Raw genomic sequence first — 15,000 nt, 5'->3', positions numbered from 1 at the left:
CAGCATCAGTTGCATAATGATGACATCATCAGAGGCGTGGTGTGTCAGTAACAGGTCCTGACCCGTTCATGTAGACCTTGCCAATGTGAGAGAGGAAGAACTCCAGGTTGTTGGCATGGCCTCTCCTCATCAGGGGCAGGATGGAACATGTGGGCTTCAGGCTGCGCTTCAGGATCGCCTGCAGGGGGAGACAGAGCAAGGTTTCACACAGAGACTAATGACCACAACAGCTAAGTACGTGCATACATTTTTGTCAGGTGTGTGTGTGTGTGTTTCTGAGAGGAGAAAGCAGTCACGTTGAGACAGTGCGTTTGTGTTTTCACAGCAGTAGTGAATGAGTGGAGCCCTCCCCTCCTGTGTGTTTCTATATTCTGTGTATACTAACCTGCAGCAGTAGTGAATGAGTGGAGCCCTCCCCTCCTGTGTGTTTCTATATTCTGTGTATACTAACCTGCAGCAGTAGTGAATGAGTGGAGCCCTCCCCTCCTGTGTGTTTCTATATTCTGTGTATACTAACCTGCAGCAGTAGTGAATGAGTGGAGCCCTCCCTCCTGTGTGTTTCTATATTCTGTGTATACTAACCTGCAGCAGTAGTGAATGAGTGGAGCCCTCCCCTCCTGTGTGTTTCTATATTCTGTGTATACTAACCTGTAGCAGAGCGTGTGGTGCTATCTCCACCACCACAGCGTTATCAGGCACCAGGCTCAGGCCCTCTTGGAAGAGGACAGGACTGACCAGGTTATTACAATGGTACTCTGCTGAGGAGTACAGAGCTAGCGGGCTGTCCCAGTCCTTCTGGGGGATAGATGTACTGATCCACCTGGCAGACCTCTGTTTAGGCTCCTTGATCACCTACAAAAGGGGGAGGAGAGAGAGAGAAAGTAAGTCAATTCGGCAAATGATTTTCTAGTGTATGGGAATATTTCAATTCAAGAAGGTAGTTTAAAATTCTCCTCCTGAATTGACAGTTAAAACCCCTTGGTTCAAAACGTTTCCAGTGTTTGACACGTTGTCTTACCCTCTTGAGAGCGGCCAGCAGGGCGGGAGCGATGGAGGCCATGTAGTAAGAATGGAAGGCTACACCAGCACTACGAACCTCCTTGGCAAACACACCACTGTCCTTCAGCTCTGCTACAAACTTACTCACTGCCTCCTGCATACAGAAAAGAAGTGCACAGTTTCAGGCGTATGGTTTTCACAGGCAGAAATGTAGGTTACAGACAGAATTGGTGTCAATAGTATGAAAGGATCTTTGACATAATGTATAACGCTAATGATAGATACAATTGCAGGGATTTGGACCAAAATGTGTTACCGCAGGGCCAGATATGGTGACAGTGTCTTCAGCATTGTGACAGGCTGGAACCACACCCTGAGGACATTGTGCCTTACACTCTTCCCAGGTCAGCCCTGAGAGAGAGAGAGAGAAAGAGAGAGACCCAACTCAATTCAAAACACCCACACAGTATCTCTCGCACGCACACACCTTCACTCTCTGGTCCTTACCGACTGCAGCCATGCCACCGGGGGGCAGGTTAGCCTCGTTAATGGACCTCCCTCTCCAGTAGGCTGCCAGGATAGCCTCACTGTGACTGAGGGATCCGTCTGCATAGCCACAGGCCAGCTCTCCAACACTGTGGCCCACAATGCCGTCCGGCTGCAGACCCAGCTTCTGGAGCAGGTCAATCTGGGCGATCTGAGAGGGGGACAGACAGGGTGTTGACTTTAGCAGCCTTGATATGTCAGAGACATTGTGTGGTCTTTGGAGGGCAATACAGTCCTATTGCCTTTTGGTTTCAGTGCCATTTCCCCCCTAAGCTTAGTTAAAATGGTGTCCCTCCCTCTGTAAAAATGGTGATCTGCCCTTAGTTAAGATGTCTGCTCCACTCTACCTGTATGGCAGCGAGGCCTACGAAGGCTTGGACGGTGTCCTCGAAGGTGCTCTCATCGGCCTCCATGAGCAGACTGGACACACACATCCCCGTGACCTTCAATGCTTTGTCCGAACGCAAGATGGACTCCCGGAACTCTGGCAGCTGCATCAGACTGCGGCCCATCCCACCCCACTGGGTGCCCATACCTGAGATATACACACACACACACACACACACACACACACACACACACACACACAAACCTCTCTCTTAAACCCCTCTGCTTTCATCACTCGAGTTAGAAGTTGCCCATAACCACAGATCCAGGACCACATTACCCTGCCCCCAACCCTAACACTAACCCTAACCATTAGGCTGGGGATTGAAGAAATGCTACATCTGACCCTGTAGCAGTGGTTAGAGGCAACTTCTAATTTCCTCTCCTATCCCGTCCTCTCGCTTACCTGAGCAGATGTACCACAGCGGTCTGGGCGTGGCCTCAGTCTTCTGCACCTCTGTGACATCATCCTTGGAGCCAATCAGAGCGTAGCCCCTGTAGGGCATCCCCGCTGTGGGCACCCCGGACACCTCGTTCAGCAGACACAGGAAATTGTTGTCGCCCGAGTGTTCCTTCCCCTTGCTGAGGAGGGCAGAGACAGCCTCCTCTGTGCGCCCGCAGGCCTGGAGGAGCCTGGGTACTGGGGAGGACTCAGAGGGGGTCTTGGGGGGCGCTTTGACGTTTTTTGGGATGTCAAAACAAGGGGGGCGGAGGATCACATGAACGTTGGAGCCTCCAAATCCGAAGGAGTTGATGCCAACGATGCCACCACGGACTGGTATGGGCTCGTTGACGACGCGGAGGCGGCCATCACTAAGGGCAGGGATGTCGGTGTTGGGGCTGTTGTAGTGGATGTTGGGAGCCCACACACCTCGCTCCAGAGACAACACGACCTGGAGGGAGAAAGAGAGGGAGAGGCAAGTGTTAGTGCTGGGCTTGGCCAAAAGCCTGCACATATTGTGATTTTGTACACAACAACAGTTGTTCTAGAGGTTAGCCCAGACCAGTTCTCACCTTGGCCAGGGCAGCCAGGCCAGAGGCAGGCTCTGGGTGGCCCATGTTGGACTTGGTGGACCCAATGAGCAGTGGGTCACGCTTTGATTGACAGAACACACTGACAATGCCATTCACTTCCTGTGGGTCGCCGACCTGGAAGGAGAAAGGACTGAGGTCACCAGGGGAACCAGATACTGAGGGAACCCGATGTATCAGGGAGAGGAATGTGACAGAACTCTGTCCACAGAACATTCTGGAAAATGCCATTATTGGGTGTGGTAACAACAATGAATCAAGTGTCTGTGTGTTCACCTTGGTCCCGGTGCCGTGGGCCTCGATGTACTCCACCTGGTCAGGCGTGATGTTGACCTCCTGGTAGAGAGAACGTACCAGCCGTTGCTGCATCTCACCTGAAGGGAACGTCACACCTTGGACAAACACGTCAATCAATTAATTTATATTTTCTGTAGCCATTCAGAGAACCTTTATGTAATGTTGTATAACAGATGTCACCCACATGCAGTACAATGAATGGCTAAGAGCGGTGTAGGATAAGGTTGCCCCTGGATGCTGATCTCGGCTCAGTTTGGCATTTTCCTCACTAATGGTAAAGGCTTGAGGAAGGGGATGCTGATACTAGATCTGTATCTGTGGGAAACATCACCCCGGAGCGGCTAAGTGCTGTGTCACTTTATGGGGACATTAGCCCAGGGTTTCCTGCCTGGCCTTCTAAACACGGCAGGCCAGTATGTTGTGACTGGATCACCAGTCTGACAGACTACCAGAGCAGAGGGAGGTGAAGTGTGGTACGGAACATCCTAAAAATGCTGACCAGCCACTGTGGGATCCAGAAGCTGTGTGTTCCAGAGAATGTGTCCCCCTCTACAGCCAGCTCTGTAGAAATACAGGCCTGCAGCGCTAAGCGTGTGAGGAATGACAGGGAATCTCTATTACACTCCCCACATCAATCTGTCTGTATAAGAGTTGGAGCTGGCACTGCCTGGGTATTATCTAGATTACACCACAGATAACAGCAGAGCTACACTGGGGAGTCAGGAAAACAGTGGGTGGGTCAGTGAGGCCTCACAACCTATTGGACAATAGACCAAAAGGGATTATGGGAAATGCAACAGAGGCCACCAAGGGAATTGTGTTTCTCCATGAAAATAATGTTTATACTGGGTTACTGCTTGGCATTTACAGTACAGGGCACATACGTAAGGCAGGCCACACATTGGTGTGAACATTTTTGTGGAAACTATACGTAACCTACCAGAGTTAGGCAGAAATATAACAACGTTGCTTACAATCATAAAATCCTTTTAGATCTGGGAGAAGTTTAAGAGAGGTGCTGGAGGTGTATATAAGACTGGGAAACCATGCTGGGTTTTTAAGGTCTACCTCAGTGCCTTGTGGATAATGGCGCTGGGCAAGTACCCTCAGTGGCGCGCTATAATGGGGTGTAGTCTCTCACCCTGCTCCTTGTATCCGTCAGTGTTGTTACCAGCGTTGAGTACCGTGGCGTACACCCTCTTAGCCATGGAGCGTCTGGTCAACAGCACCGCCACCGCAGCCTCCGAACGACAGTACCCGTTTCCTGGGGGAACACATAGAGGAGCGCACCAGGAAGTAATGTTAGTGTGCTTTCAGGGCCGGAGCAGGAAATAGTGCTGCTGTATGTGGGTGTGTGTTCTGCATGAGAAGCATTTTATCTCCAACATTTAATGCTGTACATTGCGCCATTCTGAACACAACCCAGGTCTCTCACCCTCTTACCTGAGGAGTCAAAGGACTTGCAGGTTCCGTCCGGACTGAGCATGCCCAGCTTCATGAACTGCACCGAGGTGTTTGGCTTGAGCAGCAGGTTGACCCCGCCCACCAGGGCAGAGTCACATTGTCCATGGCGAATGGCGTTGAAGGCGTTCTCCAAAGCCAATAGGCTAGAGGAGCAGGCCGTGTCGATGGCTGTGCTGGGGCCTGGAGGAGAGAGAGATGGGGGAGAGAGAGATGGAGAGGAGGGGGAGAGAGATGGGGGAGAGAGAGATGGAGAGGAGGGAGAGAGAGATGGGGGAGAGAGAGATGGGAAGAGAGAGATGGAGAGGAGGGAGAGAGAGAGAGAGAGAGATGGAGAGAGAGAGAGAGAGAGGAGGGAGAGAGCGAGAGATGGAGAGAGAGAGAGAGGAGGGAGAGAGCGAGAGATGGAGAGAGAGAGAGAGGAGGGAGAGAGCGAGAGATGGAGAGAGGAGGGAGAGAGAGATCAGAAACTGGAGAACGTTGAGTTAAGGATAGATCATCTTTTTGAAGACAGCTGATACCATAATGTGACAAAACTGCTTAAGAGAAGCCACTGCCGTGCTAGATGAGGTCATACCGTTGAAGTCGAAGAAGTAGGACAGTCGGTTGGCGAACATGGCACGCTGGCAGCCCGTCATGCTGTATCCTAGCAACTCCTCAGGGTCTCTGCTGAAGGCCTCGCCCGCCTCCGAGCCGCTCACCCCAATGTAAACACCTGTCCTGCTGCCCCGCAGCTCTGTCGGGTTCAGACCTGTAAACACACATTACAAAAACTAATCTCACACACAGGTCTATGAACGTTTAAACATTAACTGTTTGATATGTGGATAATGTAATCTATGGACGACAGGAACAGCAGCTGTTATAGTAACAGCTAACAGGGATCCAAATAAACAAATACATTTTACTGTGTCTCTTTACACAGTTTCCCAAATAAAACGTATCTCTACACATCCATCCATCCATCCATCCCCTCTCCTCTCCTCACCTCCGTCTACAATGGCTTCGTAGGCGATCTCCAGCATGAGTCGGAGCTGAGGGTCCATGGTGTGGGCCTGTTTGGGATGGACCCCGAAGAACGCAGCATCGAACCGGCTGATATCCTTCAGCTTTCCGTTCCTCTTGGGAAGACCGTACAGACCTGGGAATGAATGGGAATGACACATGGATCATTAAGGGATTAATAACCGGATCACTGGGTGTCCCAGACAGCATGGTTCTACCTGCAGTCACTGACTGGATAAGCTGAACAGATTCATGTGACATGACGGGAATAGTGAATGAATGAATGAATTCATGTCATAGTTTCACACGCATCTAAAGCAGGACCGTTTTTCCTCTCAGTATTTCTATACAGACAGCATACAAGGCCCTATCCTCTCAGTATTTCTATACAGACAGCATACAAGGCCCTATCCTCTCAGTATTTCTATATAGACAGCATACAAGGCCCTATCCTCTCAGTATTTCTATACAGACAGCATACAAGGCCCTATCCTCTCAGTATTTCTATACAAACAGCATACAAGGCCCTATCCTCTCAGTTTTTCTATACAGACAGCATAAAAGGCCCTATCCTCTCAGTATTTCTATACAGACAGCATACAAGGCCCTATCCTCTCAGTATTTCTATACAGACAGCATACAAGGCCCTATCCTCTCAGTATTTCTATACAGACAGCATACAAGGCCCTATCCTCTCAGTATTTCTATATAGACAGCATACAAGGCCCTATCCTCTCAGTATTTCTATACAGACAGCATACAAGGCCCTATCCTCTCAGTATTTCTATACAAACAGCATACAAGGCCCTATCCTCTCAGTATTTCTATACAGACAGCATACAAGGCCCTATCCTCTCAGTATTGCTATACAGACAGCATATAAGGCCCTATCCTCTCCTCTTTTCTCCACTCCCTGATTTTTCCTCCTCTCCTGTGGTGCCGTCAGCCCAGGGCCTTTTTGCACATGAATGCGAGCTTTAGCTGGTTGCCAGGCACTGACTGATGAGAGGTGCTATTCACAGAGAGGAAAGAGAGGAACAGAGAGACGGAGAGATCAAGCAAGCGAGGGAGTAACAGAGAGAGAGAGAGCTACGGAGGTGAGGGAGAGACAGAGAGAGAGAGAGAGAGAGCGAGAGAAAGAAAGAGAGAAAGAGCTACGGAGGTGAGAGAGAGACAGACAGAGAGCGCTACGGAGGTGAGACAGAGAGACACAGAGAGAGAGAGAGAGAGGAAGAGAGAGAGAGACAGAGAGAGAGAGAGAGGGAGGAAGAGAGAGAGAGAGACAGACAGAGACAGAGAGCGAGAGCGAGAGAGCTACGGAGGTGAGAGAGAGAGACAGAGAGAGAGACAGACAGACAGACAGAGAGTGCTACGGAGGTGAGAGAGAGAGACAGAGAGAGAGACAGACAGACAGACAGAGAGTGCTACGGAGGTGAGACAGAGAGACACAGAGAGAGAGAGAGAGAGAGAGAGAGAGAGGGAGGAAGAGAGAGAGAGACAGAGAGCGAGAGTGAGAGAGAGCTACGGAGGTGAGAGCGAGACAGACAGAGAGAGAGAGACAGAGAGAGAGAGACAGAGAGAGAGAGACAGAGAGAGAGAGACAGAGAGAGAGAGACAGAGAGAGAGACAGAGAGAGAGACAGAGAGAGAGACAGAGAGAGAGCGCTACGGAGGTGAGACGGGGCTAAGAAGAAAAAAGGGAGAAAGGTAGAACGAGAGAGAGGAAAGAAAGAGGGAGAAATAGAGAGAGAGAATCTAAGCAAGCCATGCCACGAAGGAGAAGCAGTGCCAACAACCCAGCCCGTCAGCAGAGCAGACAGACACAAAACGCCTTCAGAGACTACAGAGCAGCTCTCACACAGAGCCTCATCTTACAGCTAACGGCCAACAGCGCTAGCCAGGGTTCCTTTGTGTTCATGTGGGTAGTGGACGCTGGGCACTGACTGAATGGGCCAGTAAAACACTGTGGAGGAAGCATTCAGCATTCTACTCATTGAACTCCCATTGATGGTGATGCAAAGTACAGCTAACCAGGTCTGTGGTCAGAATGTTCTTCCAGGGAAGGGAGGTATTTCCTGTCATGTGGTTGATGCAACATCCATAACTAGGCAGTACACCCACATTTTTTATGTTCAAATTATACATTCGTCTACAATGTGGGTTTTGGTTCAAATCTGCAACCCAATTTATGCTACAATGAGCTACTCATCGGTTTACAGAGCAGAATACACTGTGATGCAAGGTAGCTGTAAGTCGCTCTGGATAAGAGCGTCTGCTAAATGACTAAAATGTAAAAATGTAAGTTTCCAAAGCTTGTTGGGATTTCAGAGTTCAAAGAATTTGAAAAAACAACAGCAACAAGTCTGATGTTTGTGGGTCATAATAGTCACATCCGGGTCATGGAAAGGTCACGGGGGCTCACCTGGCTTCCACCGTCGGTCATCTTCTGTTACCATGTCAACCCCATTGAAGAGGTTCTCCCAGAATTCCTCCAGGTTGTCCGACTCAGGAAGCCGGCCCGATATCCCTGCTACAACAATCTCCTCCATCCTGGGAAGGAAGGGTTACTGTGGGAGGAGAGAGATTGGGTTAGAAGTAGGGTTGAGAAGGTACCCGTATCACAATACTCAGAAGCAGGGATTGACATTAAGGGTTGCCCTATTGCCTGGGGCAAGTGAACTGAGTTGTCGTACTAGTTAATCTCCAGGAGCCTAAAACTGATCTTTCTGGTTCTGATCTTTCTGGTTCCTCCCCATTGTTTAAAGTGAAGAAAGACCATTTATGGCAGTCAGGCAAGTTGAGCCTGCTCTGAGAATTTATTTGACTGATAACAACCAAAATATAAAGAATTCCAGTAGTGATCTTTCTGATTCCTTGTCTATGTGTAGGTGAAACGCAGGCAATACATGGCACTTCTGCAGGTAAATAGCTAAATAGACCTAAATAGACATAAAAGAAAAATGACCCTATGGGAGCGTTCCCATTCCCCACAGAAACATTTCAGTTCCCATTCCCCACAGAAACATTTCAGTTCCCATTCCCCACAGAAACACTTCAGTGCTTGCAGCCACACTGACAGACAGTAGCTGGCGGCTGTAAACTCCCTCACCCCCTGCAAGGAGTCTTATTAGACTGACTGATTAGATTTTCTGTGAGTGCTTCACCAGGCAGCACTGAGTGTCTGCGTGACTTTGTGGGAACGAGCCTTGAAAGCCTCTTTAGCACAAGGTCATGTTCAGCCCAGCGTTATAAAATGTGCTTTCTAGGTCAACCAGCTAGTTCACCTCAGGCGACAGCACTGGACTGGGCTGGGAAACTCACTGAGACAGATAGAGGTCGATATCTGCATCTGCTTAAGAAGAGAAGCAGAAGTGGTAGGCTACTCTGTGTGTGTGTGTGTGTGTGTGTGTGTGTGTGTGTGTGTGTGTGTGTGTGTGTGTGTGTGTGTGTAGCTGCGCGCACGTGAACAGTAGAGTGAACTCATCATCCAGATCAGAACCTGGTTTCTGGGCCAGGCCATTCCATGCAGGCCAGCCAACGAATGAGATGGCAGGGGCCAACCAGTGTATCCCAGTTCACTGAGATGCAGTGAAGCACTCTGCTCCTAGCTGTAGCTAGCTGTTCTCTAGTCCAACACACAGTAGCATACTGTTAGTCCTCTCCCACAGGGCAGGGGCACCAACCGGAACCAACCATAGCGCTAGTAGAACTCAACCCCTACAGTACCCCTGAACTATTTTAGAAGAGTGTTACAGCAGTGCTCTTCAATCCTAGAGAGCTAAGGTAAAGAAAGTGCAGGCTTGTTTCAGCCCACCCAGCTCATTCAACTTATCAAGGTCTTCATGTAGGCTATAGGTGTGTTACTGGGCTAGAACAAAAGCCTGCACAGTGCACACCCTGTGGGTCCCCAGCACCAGAATTGAAAAACACTGCCTTATGGAGTTAACCTAGTTGCCCGTCGGATAGTGAGAGTTAACCTGGTTAACCAATCAAGAGTGGCGATGATTTACAGTACAGAGACACTGAGGCAAGGACAGCACGTTCGGTTTCTCTTTAATGATACCACCAGATGATTGGTTGCTGTGAATGCAGCATCTTATCATAACACCAGATGATTGGTTACTGTGAATGCAGCATCTTATCATTTTAGTCATTTAGCAGACGCTCTTATCCAGAGCGACTTACAGTTAGTGAGTGCATACATATAAAAAAAAATCATACTGGTCCCCCGTGGGAATCGAACCCACAACCCTGGCGTTGCAAGCGCCATGCTCTACCAACTGAGCTACAGATGATTGGTTACTGTGAATGCAGCATCTTATCATAACACCAGATGATTAGTTACTGTGAATGCAGCATCTTATCATAACACCAGATGATTGGTTACTGTGAATGCAGCATCTTATCATAACACCAGATGATTGGTTACTGTGAATGCAGCATCTTATCATAACACCAGATGATTGGTTACTGTGAATGCAGCATCTTATCATAACACCAGATGATTGGTTACTGTGAATGCAGCATCTTATCATAACACCAGATGATTGGTTACTGTGAATGCAGCATCTTATCATAACACCAGATGATTGGTTACTGTGAATGCAGCATCTTATCATAACACCAGATGATTGGTTACTGTGAATGCAGCATCTTATCATAACACCAGATGATTGGTTACTGTGAATGTAGCATCTTATCATAACACCAGATGATTGGTTACTGTGAATGCAGCATCTTATCATAACACCAGATGATTGGTTACTGTGTGTGTAACATCTGAATACACAGAGCCCAGTGAGCTAGCCTGTGTGTGTGTGTGTGTGTGTCAGTCCACTGAAGCATATCTACATTCTCCTGATAACTCAACAAAATAAATGTGAATGGAACAGAGAGTCCCCTTCCTTCCACATAACACATCTTCCCATTTAACGTAACAGCCGATTCCACGGCAACGGAAAATATTTTTGGTATCTCAGATTGTTCCAGCAATTCTAACATAGGAACTTCATTGGGAGGAAGGATGTTTAACATGCTTTTTACATTTGTATCACAAACCATTTGAGAGAATCCATAACAAAAGTGGCATCTTTAGACCTATACATGTCTCCTGTAAGACCCTGTGAACCGTACATGGCACAGACAACATCTTGGTATCATTATACTCCTTAGTGTGCTCTAAAATATGGAGTACATCTTGATTCTGAAATACAATTTCACATTAATTTATTCAACATTAAAAGATATTAACAAATTTGTCCTATTTTTTAAATTAAATTACTCAACTTCATATTTAGCCCACGTTTTATCATAATTATTTATAAAATGATCTGTCAGCGGTATTTTGCAGAAGGGGCACAATGACTGGACCAGGCAAAGAGTCCCCCCCAGTAAGTGGGTTCTTCTCCCTAGCAAGTGGTTCCTTCCAAGGTGCTCCATAAAGCAAAGGTATGCTAGGCAGGACGCTAGATACTCTAGTGCGTGCAGACAGTATCATCAGCGGAGTGGCGTGAGAGTGAAGTGACACACAGCGCTGGATTTGATTTTAGCTGCTGGTGATGGACAGAACTCGTGTGTAAATTAATTTGATCTATGTAACCAGATTTTAGCAGAGATGCAGAGAAGCATATTTAGTTTATTTAAAAAAAGAACCACCAGTCAGAGGACACAGACAGCTCAAGAGGTAGCCTATGCTTAGACACGCAGAAAAATACTTGGTTTCTGTAATCTGGCACCTTATAATAATATCATGATATTTGTGTGTATTAATTATGATGCCATGATATGTGCCTGTCGAGATGATGTGTTATGATCCCATGTACTGTGTTGTAATATCCTAGGCATGTTGCTGCAGTATATTGAAATGTGTGATTTACAACAGTCAGAATGACACCCTCATTAAAATGACAATTGATCAGTATGCTTAGATAACCTATGCAGAAAAATATATATATTGACATAGAATTAGGCATGTTTATGGCTCTAGATTGCAGAAAAAAGCTGTTTCAGGTGTTTAAAAATGTTACATTTTTCAACTTCCGGAAGGGGGCACCCCCCCTCCATCCTCATGTGGTCCTCTGTAGCTCAATTGGTAAAGCATGGCGCTTGTAACGCCAGGGTAGTGGGTTCGATCCCCGGGACCACCCATAGGTAAAAATGTATGCACACATAAAAGCGTCTGCTAAATGGCATATTATTATTGTTATTCTTTCCCCACTCTAAAATAATGGGTGCGTGACGCCACTGGATATTAATCTCTCCAACCTACCGTTTTTGAGTTTGTTCATTTTAAGACATTTTTTGGCACAATATACTCTACAAGTACATCAAAGTTCCAGAGTGGGCTCTCTGCTAATTCTGGAGGTATGATACATTTTATGAGCACCACCAACACAGTGAATGGAAAATTGATTCAAAGCTTCCTCCCTCTGCTGGTGATTTGCTGAATGTACAATCCTAAAGTATAAAATGTCTATGCATAAAATGGGTCATATCATGAAAAGTACCACAGAGCCCACTCTGGAAATGTGACGTGTTTGAAGAGTATATTGTTACAAACAATGTATAAAAATAAGCTAAATCTAAAAAGGGTACTTTTGAGACATTCATATTTGTAATGTTAAATAAATGTGACCATTTCAGAATCTACAGATACTGCATATTTGAGCACACTATGGAATATAATGACAGCAAGATGTTGTCTGCATCATGTACGGTTTACAGATCATAGGGTCTTACAGGAGGCATGTATAGGTCTAAAAAGGCCGTAAATGGCCACTTTCATCATGATTTTTAAAAATGGCTGTGATTGAAATGTAAATAGCATGTCAAAACATTCTTCCTCCAAATAAAGTTTGTGAGAATTGCCAGAAATATCGGAGATACCAAAAATACACACACACAAAAAGGTATGTGGACACCCCTTCAAATTAGTGGATTTGGCTATTTCAGCCACACCCATTGCTGACAGGTGTATAAAATCCAGCACACAGCCATGTAATCTCCATAGAGAAATATTGGCAGCAGAATGGCCTTACTGACGAGCTCAGTGACTTTCAACGTGGCACTGTCATAGGATGCCACCTTTCCAACAAGTCAGTTTGTCAAATTTCTGCCCTGCTAGAGCTGCCTCGGTCAACTATAAGTGCTGTTATTGTGAAGTGGAAACGTCTAGGAGCAACAACGGCTTAGCCGCGAAATGGTAGGCCACACAAGGTCACAGAACAGGACCGCCAAGCGCTAAAAATCGTCTGTCCTCGGTTGCAACACTCACTACTGAGTTCAAATTGCCTATGGAAGCAACGTCAGCACAATAACTGTTTGTCCGGAGCTTCATGAAATGGGTTTCCATTGCCGAGCAGCCGCACACAAGCCTAAGATCACCACGCGCAATGCCAACCGTCGGCTGGAGTGGTGTAAACCTCGCTGCTATTGGACTCTGGAGCAGTGGAAACGCGTTCTCTGGAGTGATGAATCACGCTTCACCATCTGGTAGTCCGATGGACGAATCTGGGTTTGGCGGATGCCAGGAGAATGCTACCTGCCCCAATGCATAGGGCCAACTGTAAAGTTTGGTGAAGGAGGAATAATGGTCTGTCGCTGTTTTTCATGGTTCAGGCTAGGCCCCTTAGTTCCAGTGAAGGGAAATCTTTACACTACAGCATACAATGACATTCTAGATGATTCTGTGCTTCCAATTTTGTGGCAACAGTTTGGGGAAGAACCTTTCCTGTTTCAGCATGACAATGACCCCGTGCACAAAGTGAGGTCCATACAGAAAGGGTGTCGGATCAGTGTGGAAGAACTTGACTGCACAGAGCCCTGACCTCAACCCCATCGAACACCTAATAGCCCAACATCAGTGCCCGACCTCACTAATGCTCTTATAGCTGAATGGAAGCAAGTCCCCGCAGCAATGTTCCATCTAGTGGAAAGCCTTCCTAGAAGAGTGGAGGCTGTTTTAGCAGCAAAGGGGGGACCAACTCCATATTAATGCCCATGATTTTGGAATGAGATGTTCGACGAGCAGGTGTCCACATACTTTTCGTCATGTAGTGTATTCCTAGCCTAAATCCCGCTAGAAGCCTAGGGCACATGGTCACGTAAACACCTAGCTAGGAGAAGACTAATAGGAACCTGTCAAACTCATGCAGATTGAGGTTAGGCTATTATCGATTGTCATTTCAGGGTTGTAAATAGAGCAGCTGTGTTAGTGCTGCCCTGGGACAAAATACATCTGCACATCTCACGCTGTTATTGGCTGAGAAGTCAGCTTCCTGTGAGCTGTGGTCATGTATCTGTAAGAGTATCAGGATGTCATAGCATTCAACCAATAACAGTGCGAGATGCAGTGCGATATGCATGTACACAGAGTGTACAAAACATTAAGAACATGGACTCTACAAGGTGTCGAAAGCGTTCCACAGGTATGCTGGCCCATGTTGCTTCCCACAGATGTGTCAAGTTGGCTGGATGTCCTTTGGGAGGTGGACCATTCTTGAGACACACAGGAAACTGTTGAGCATGAAAAACCCAGCAGCGTTGCAGTTCTTGGCACAAACCGGTGCGCCTGGCACCTACTACCATACCCCGGTCAAAGGCACTTAAAATCTTTTGTCTTTCCCATTCACCCTCTGAATGGCACACATACACAATCCATGTCTCAATTGTCCCAAGGCTTTAAAATCCTCACCCTCTGAATGGCACACATACATAATCCATGTCTCAATTGTATCAAGGCTTAAAAATCCTTCTTTAACCTGTCTCCTCCCCTTCATCTACACTGATGGAAGTGGATTTAAGTTACACCCATAAGGGATCATAGCCTTCACCTGGATTCAGTTGGTCAGTCTGTCATGGAAAGTGTTTTGTACACTCAGTGTATAGTGTATAGTGTAATGCAGGCGTATAGTGTAATTGTTGTTTATAGATGTGTTGTTCAATGATTTGTTGGACAGGTCATCAATGTAAAAAAGAATTTGTTCTTAATTGATTTACCTGTAAAAAATAAAGGTGAACTTATATTTTAAAAAACATCACTTGTTTAGGAGGAAATAAAATGAAAATAACTATGCCTAAGCTAGTCTCTTTAGAAAATAGTTGACCGGTTAAAATCCTCATCTTGGCTTTCAAAGGGCAGATAGCAGCCAAAATGGAATCACACACAGGTCTGAGAGCTGTATTGCATGGGAACCTATTCAACCCTTGCCAAGGCACTGGGTCCCCTTTACTCTCACACATCAGAGGGAGAGACACAGAGAGAGAGAGAGACACA

General features: G+C 46.9%; 1 protein-coding gene across 1 annotated transcript in view; it reads right to left on the bottom strand.

The window, feature by feature from the left end:
- The window catches only part of LOC123491652 (fatty acid synthase-like), a 21,960-nt gene that overhangs the window by 27 nt on the left and 6,933 nt on the right, over window positions 1-15,000 (bottom strand). Inside the window, exons 2-15 of the mRNA XM_045223233.1 lie at window positions 8,149-8,293; window positions 5,711-5,863; window positions 5,300-5,473; window positions 4,705-4,905; window positions 4,403-4,525; window positions 3,241-3,356; window positions 2,947-3,081; window positions 2,339-2,825; window positions 1,893-2,080; window positions 1,507-1,696; window positions 1,316-1,410; window positions 1,019-1,153; window positions 649-852; window positions 1-178 (exon numbers count right to left, since the gene is read on the bottom strand). The exon at window positions 1-178 is cut by the window's left edge and continues 27 nt beyond it. Of these exons, the coding sequence (XP_045079168.1) occupies window positions 29-178; window positions 649-852; window positions 1,019-1,153; window positions 1,316-1,410; window positions 1,507-1,696; window positions 1,893-2,080; window positions 2,339-2,825; window positions 2,947-3,081; window positions 3,241-3,356; window positions 4,403-4,525; window positions 4,705-4,905; window positions 5,300-5,473; window positions 5,711-5,863; window positions 8,149-8,275 (2,478 nt within the window). The 5' untranslated portion in view covers window positions 8,276-8,293 and the 3' untranslated portion in view covers window positions 1-28. The remainder of the gene's footprint in view (window positions 179-648; window positions 853-1,018; window positions 1,154-1,315; window positions 1,411-1,506; window positions 1,697-1,892; window positions 2,081-2,338; window positions 2,826-2,946; window positions 3,082-3,240; window positions 3,357-4,402; window positions 4,526-4,704; window positions 4,906-5,299; window positions 5,474-5,710; window positions 5,864-8,148; window positions 8,294-15,000) is intronic.

Source organism: Coregonus clupeaformis, chromosome 1 (genome assembly GCF_020615455.1).
Source record: "Coregonus clupeaformis isolate EN_2021a chromosome 1, ASM2061545v1, whole genome shotgun sequence".
In the NCBI taxonomy this organism is placed as follows: domain Eukaryota; kingdom Metazoa; phylum Chordata; class Actinopteri; order Salmoniformes; family Salmonidae; genus Coregonus; species Coregonus clupeaformis.
This window is presented reverse-complemented; position numbering and strand designations above follow the sequence as displayed.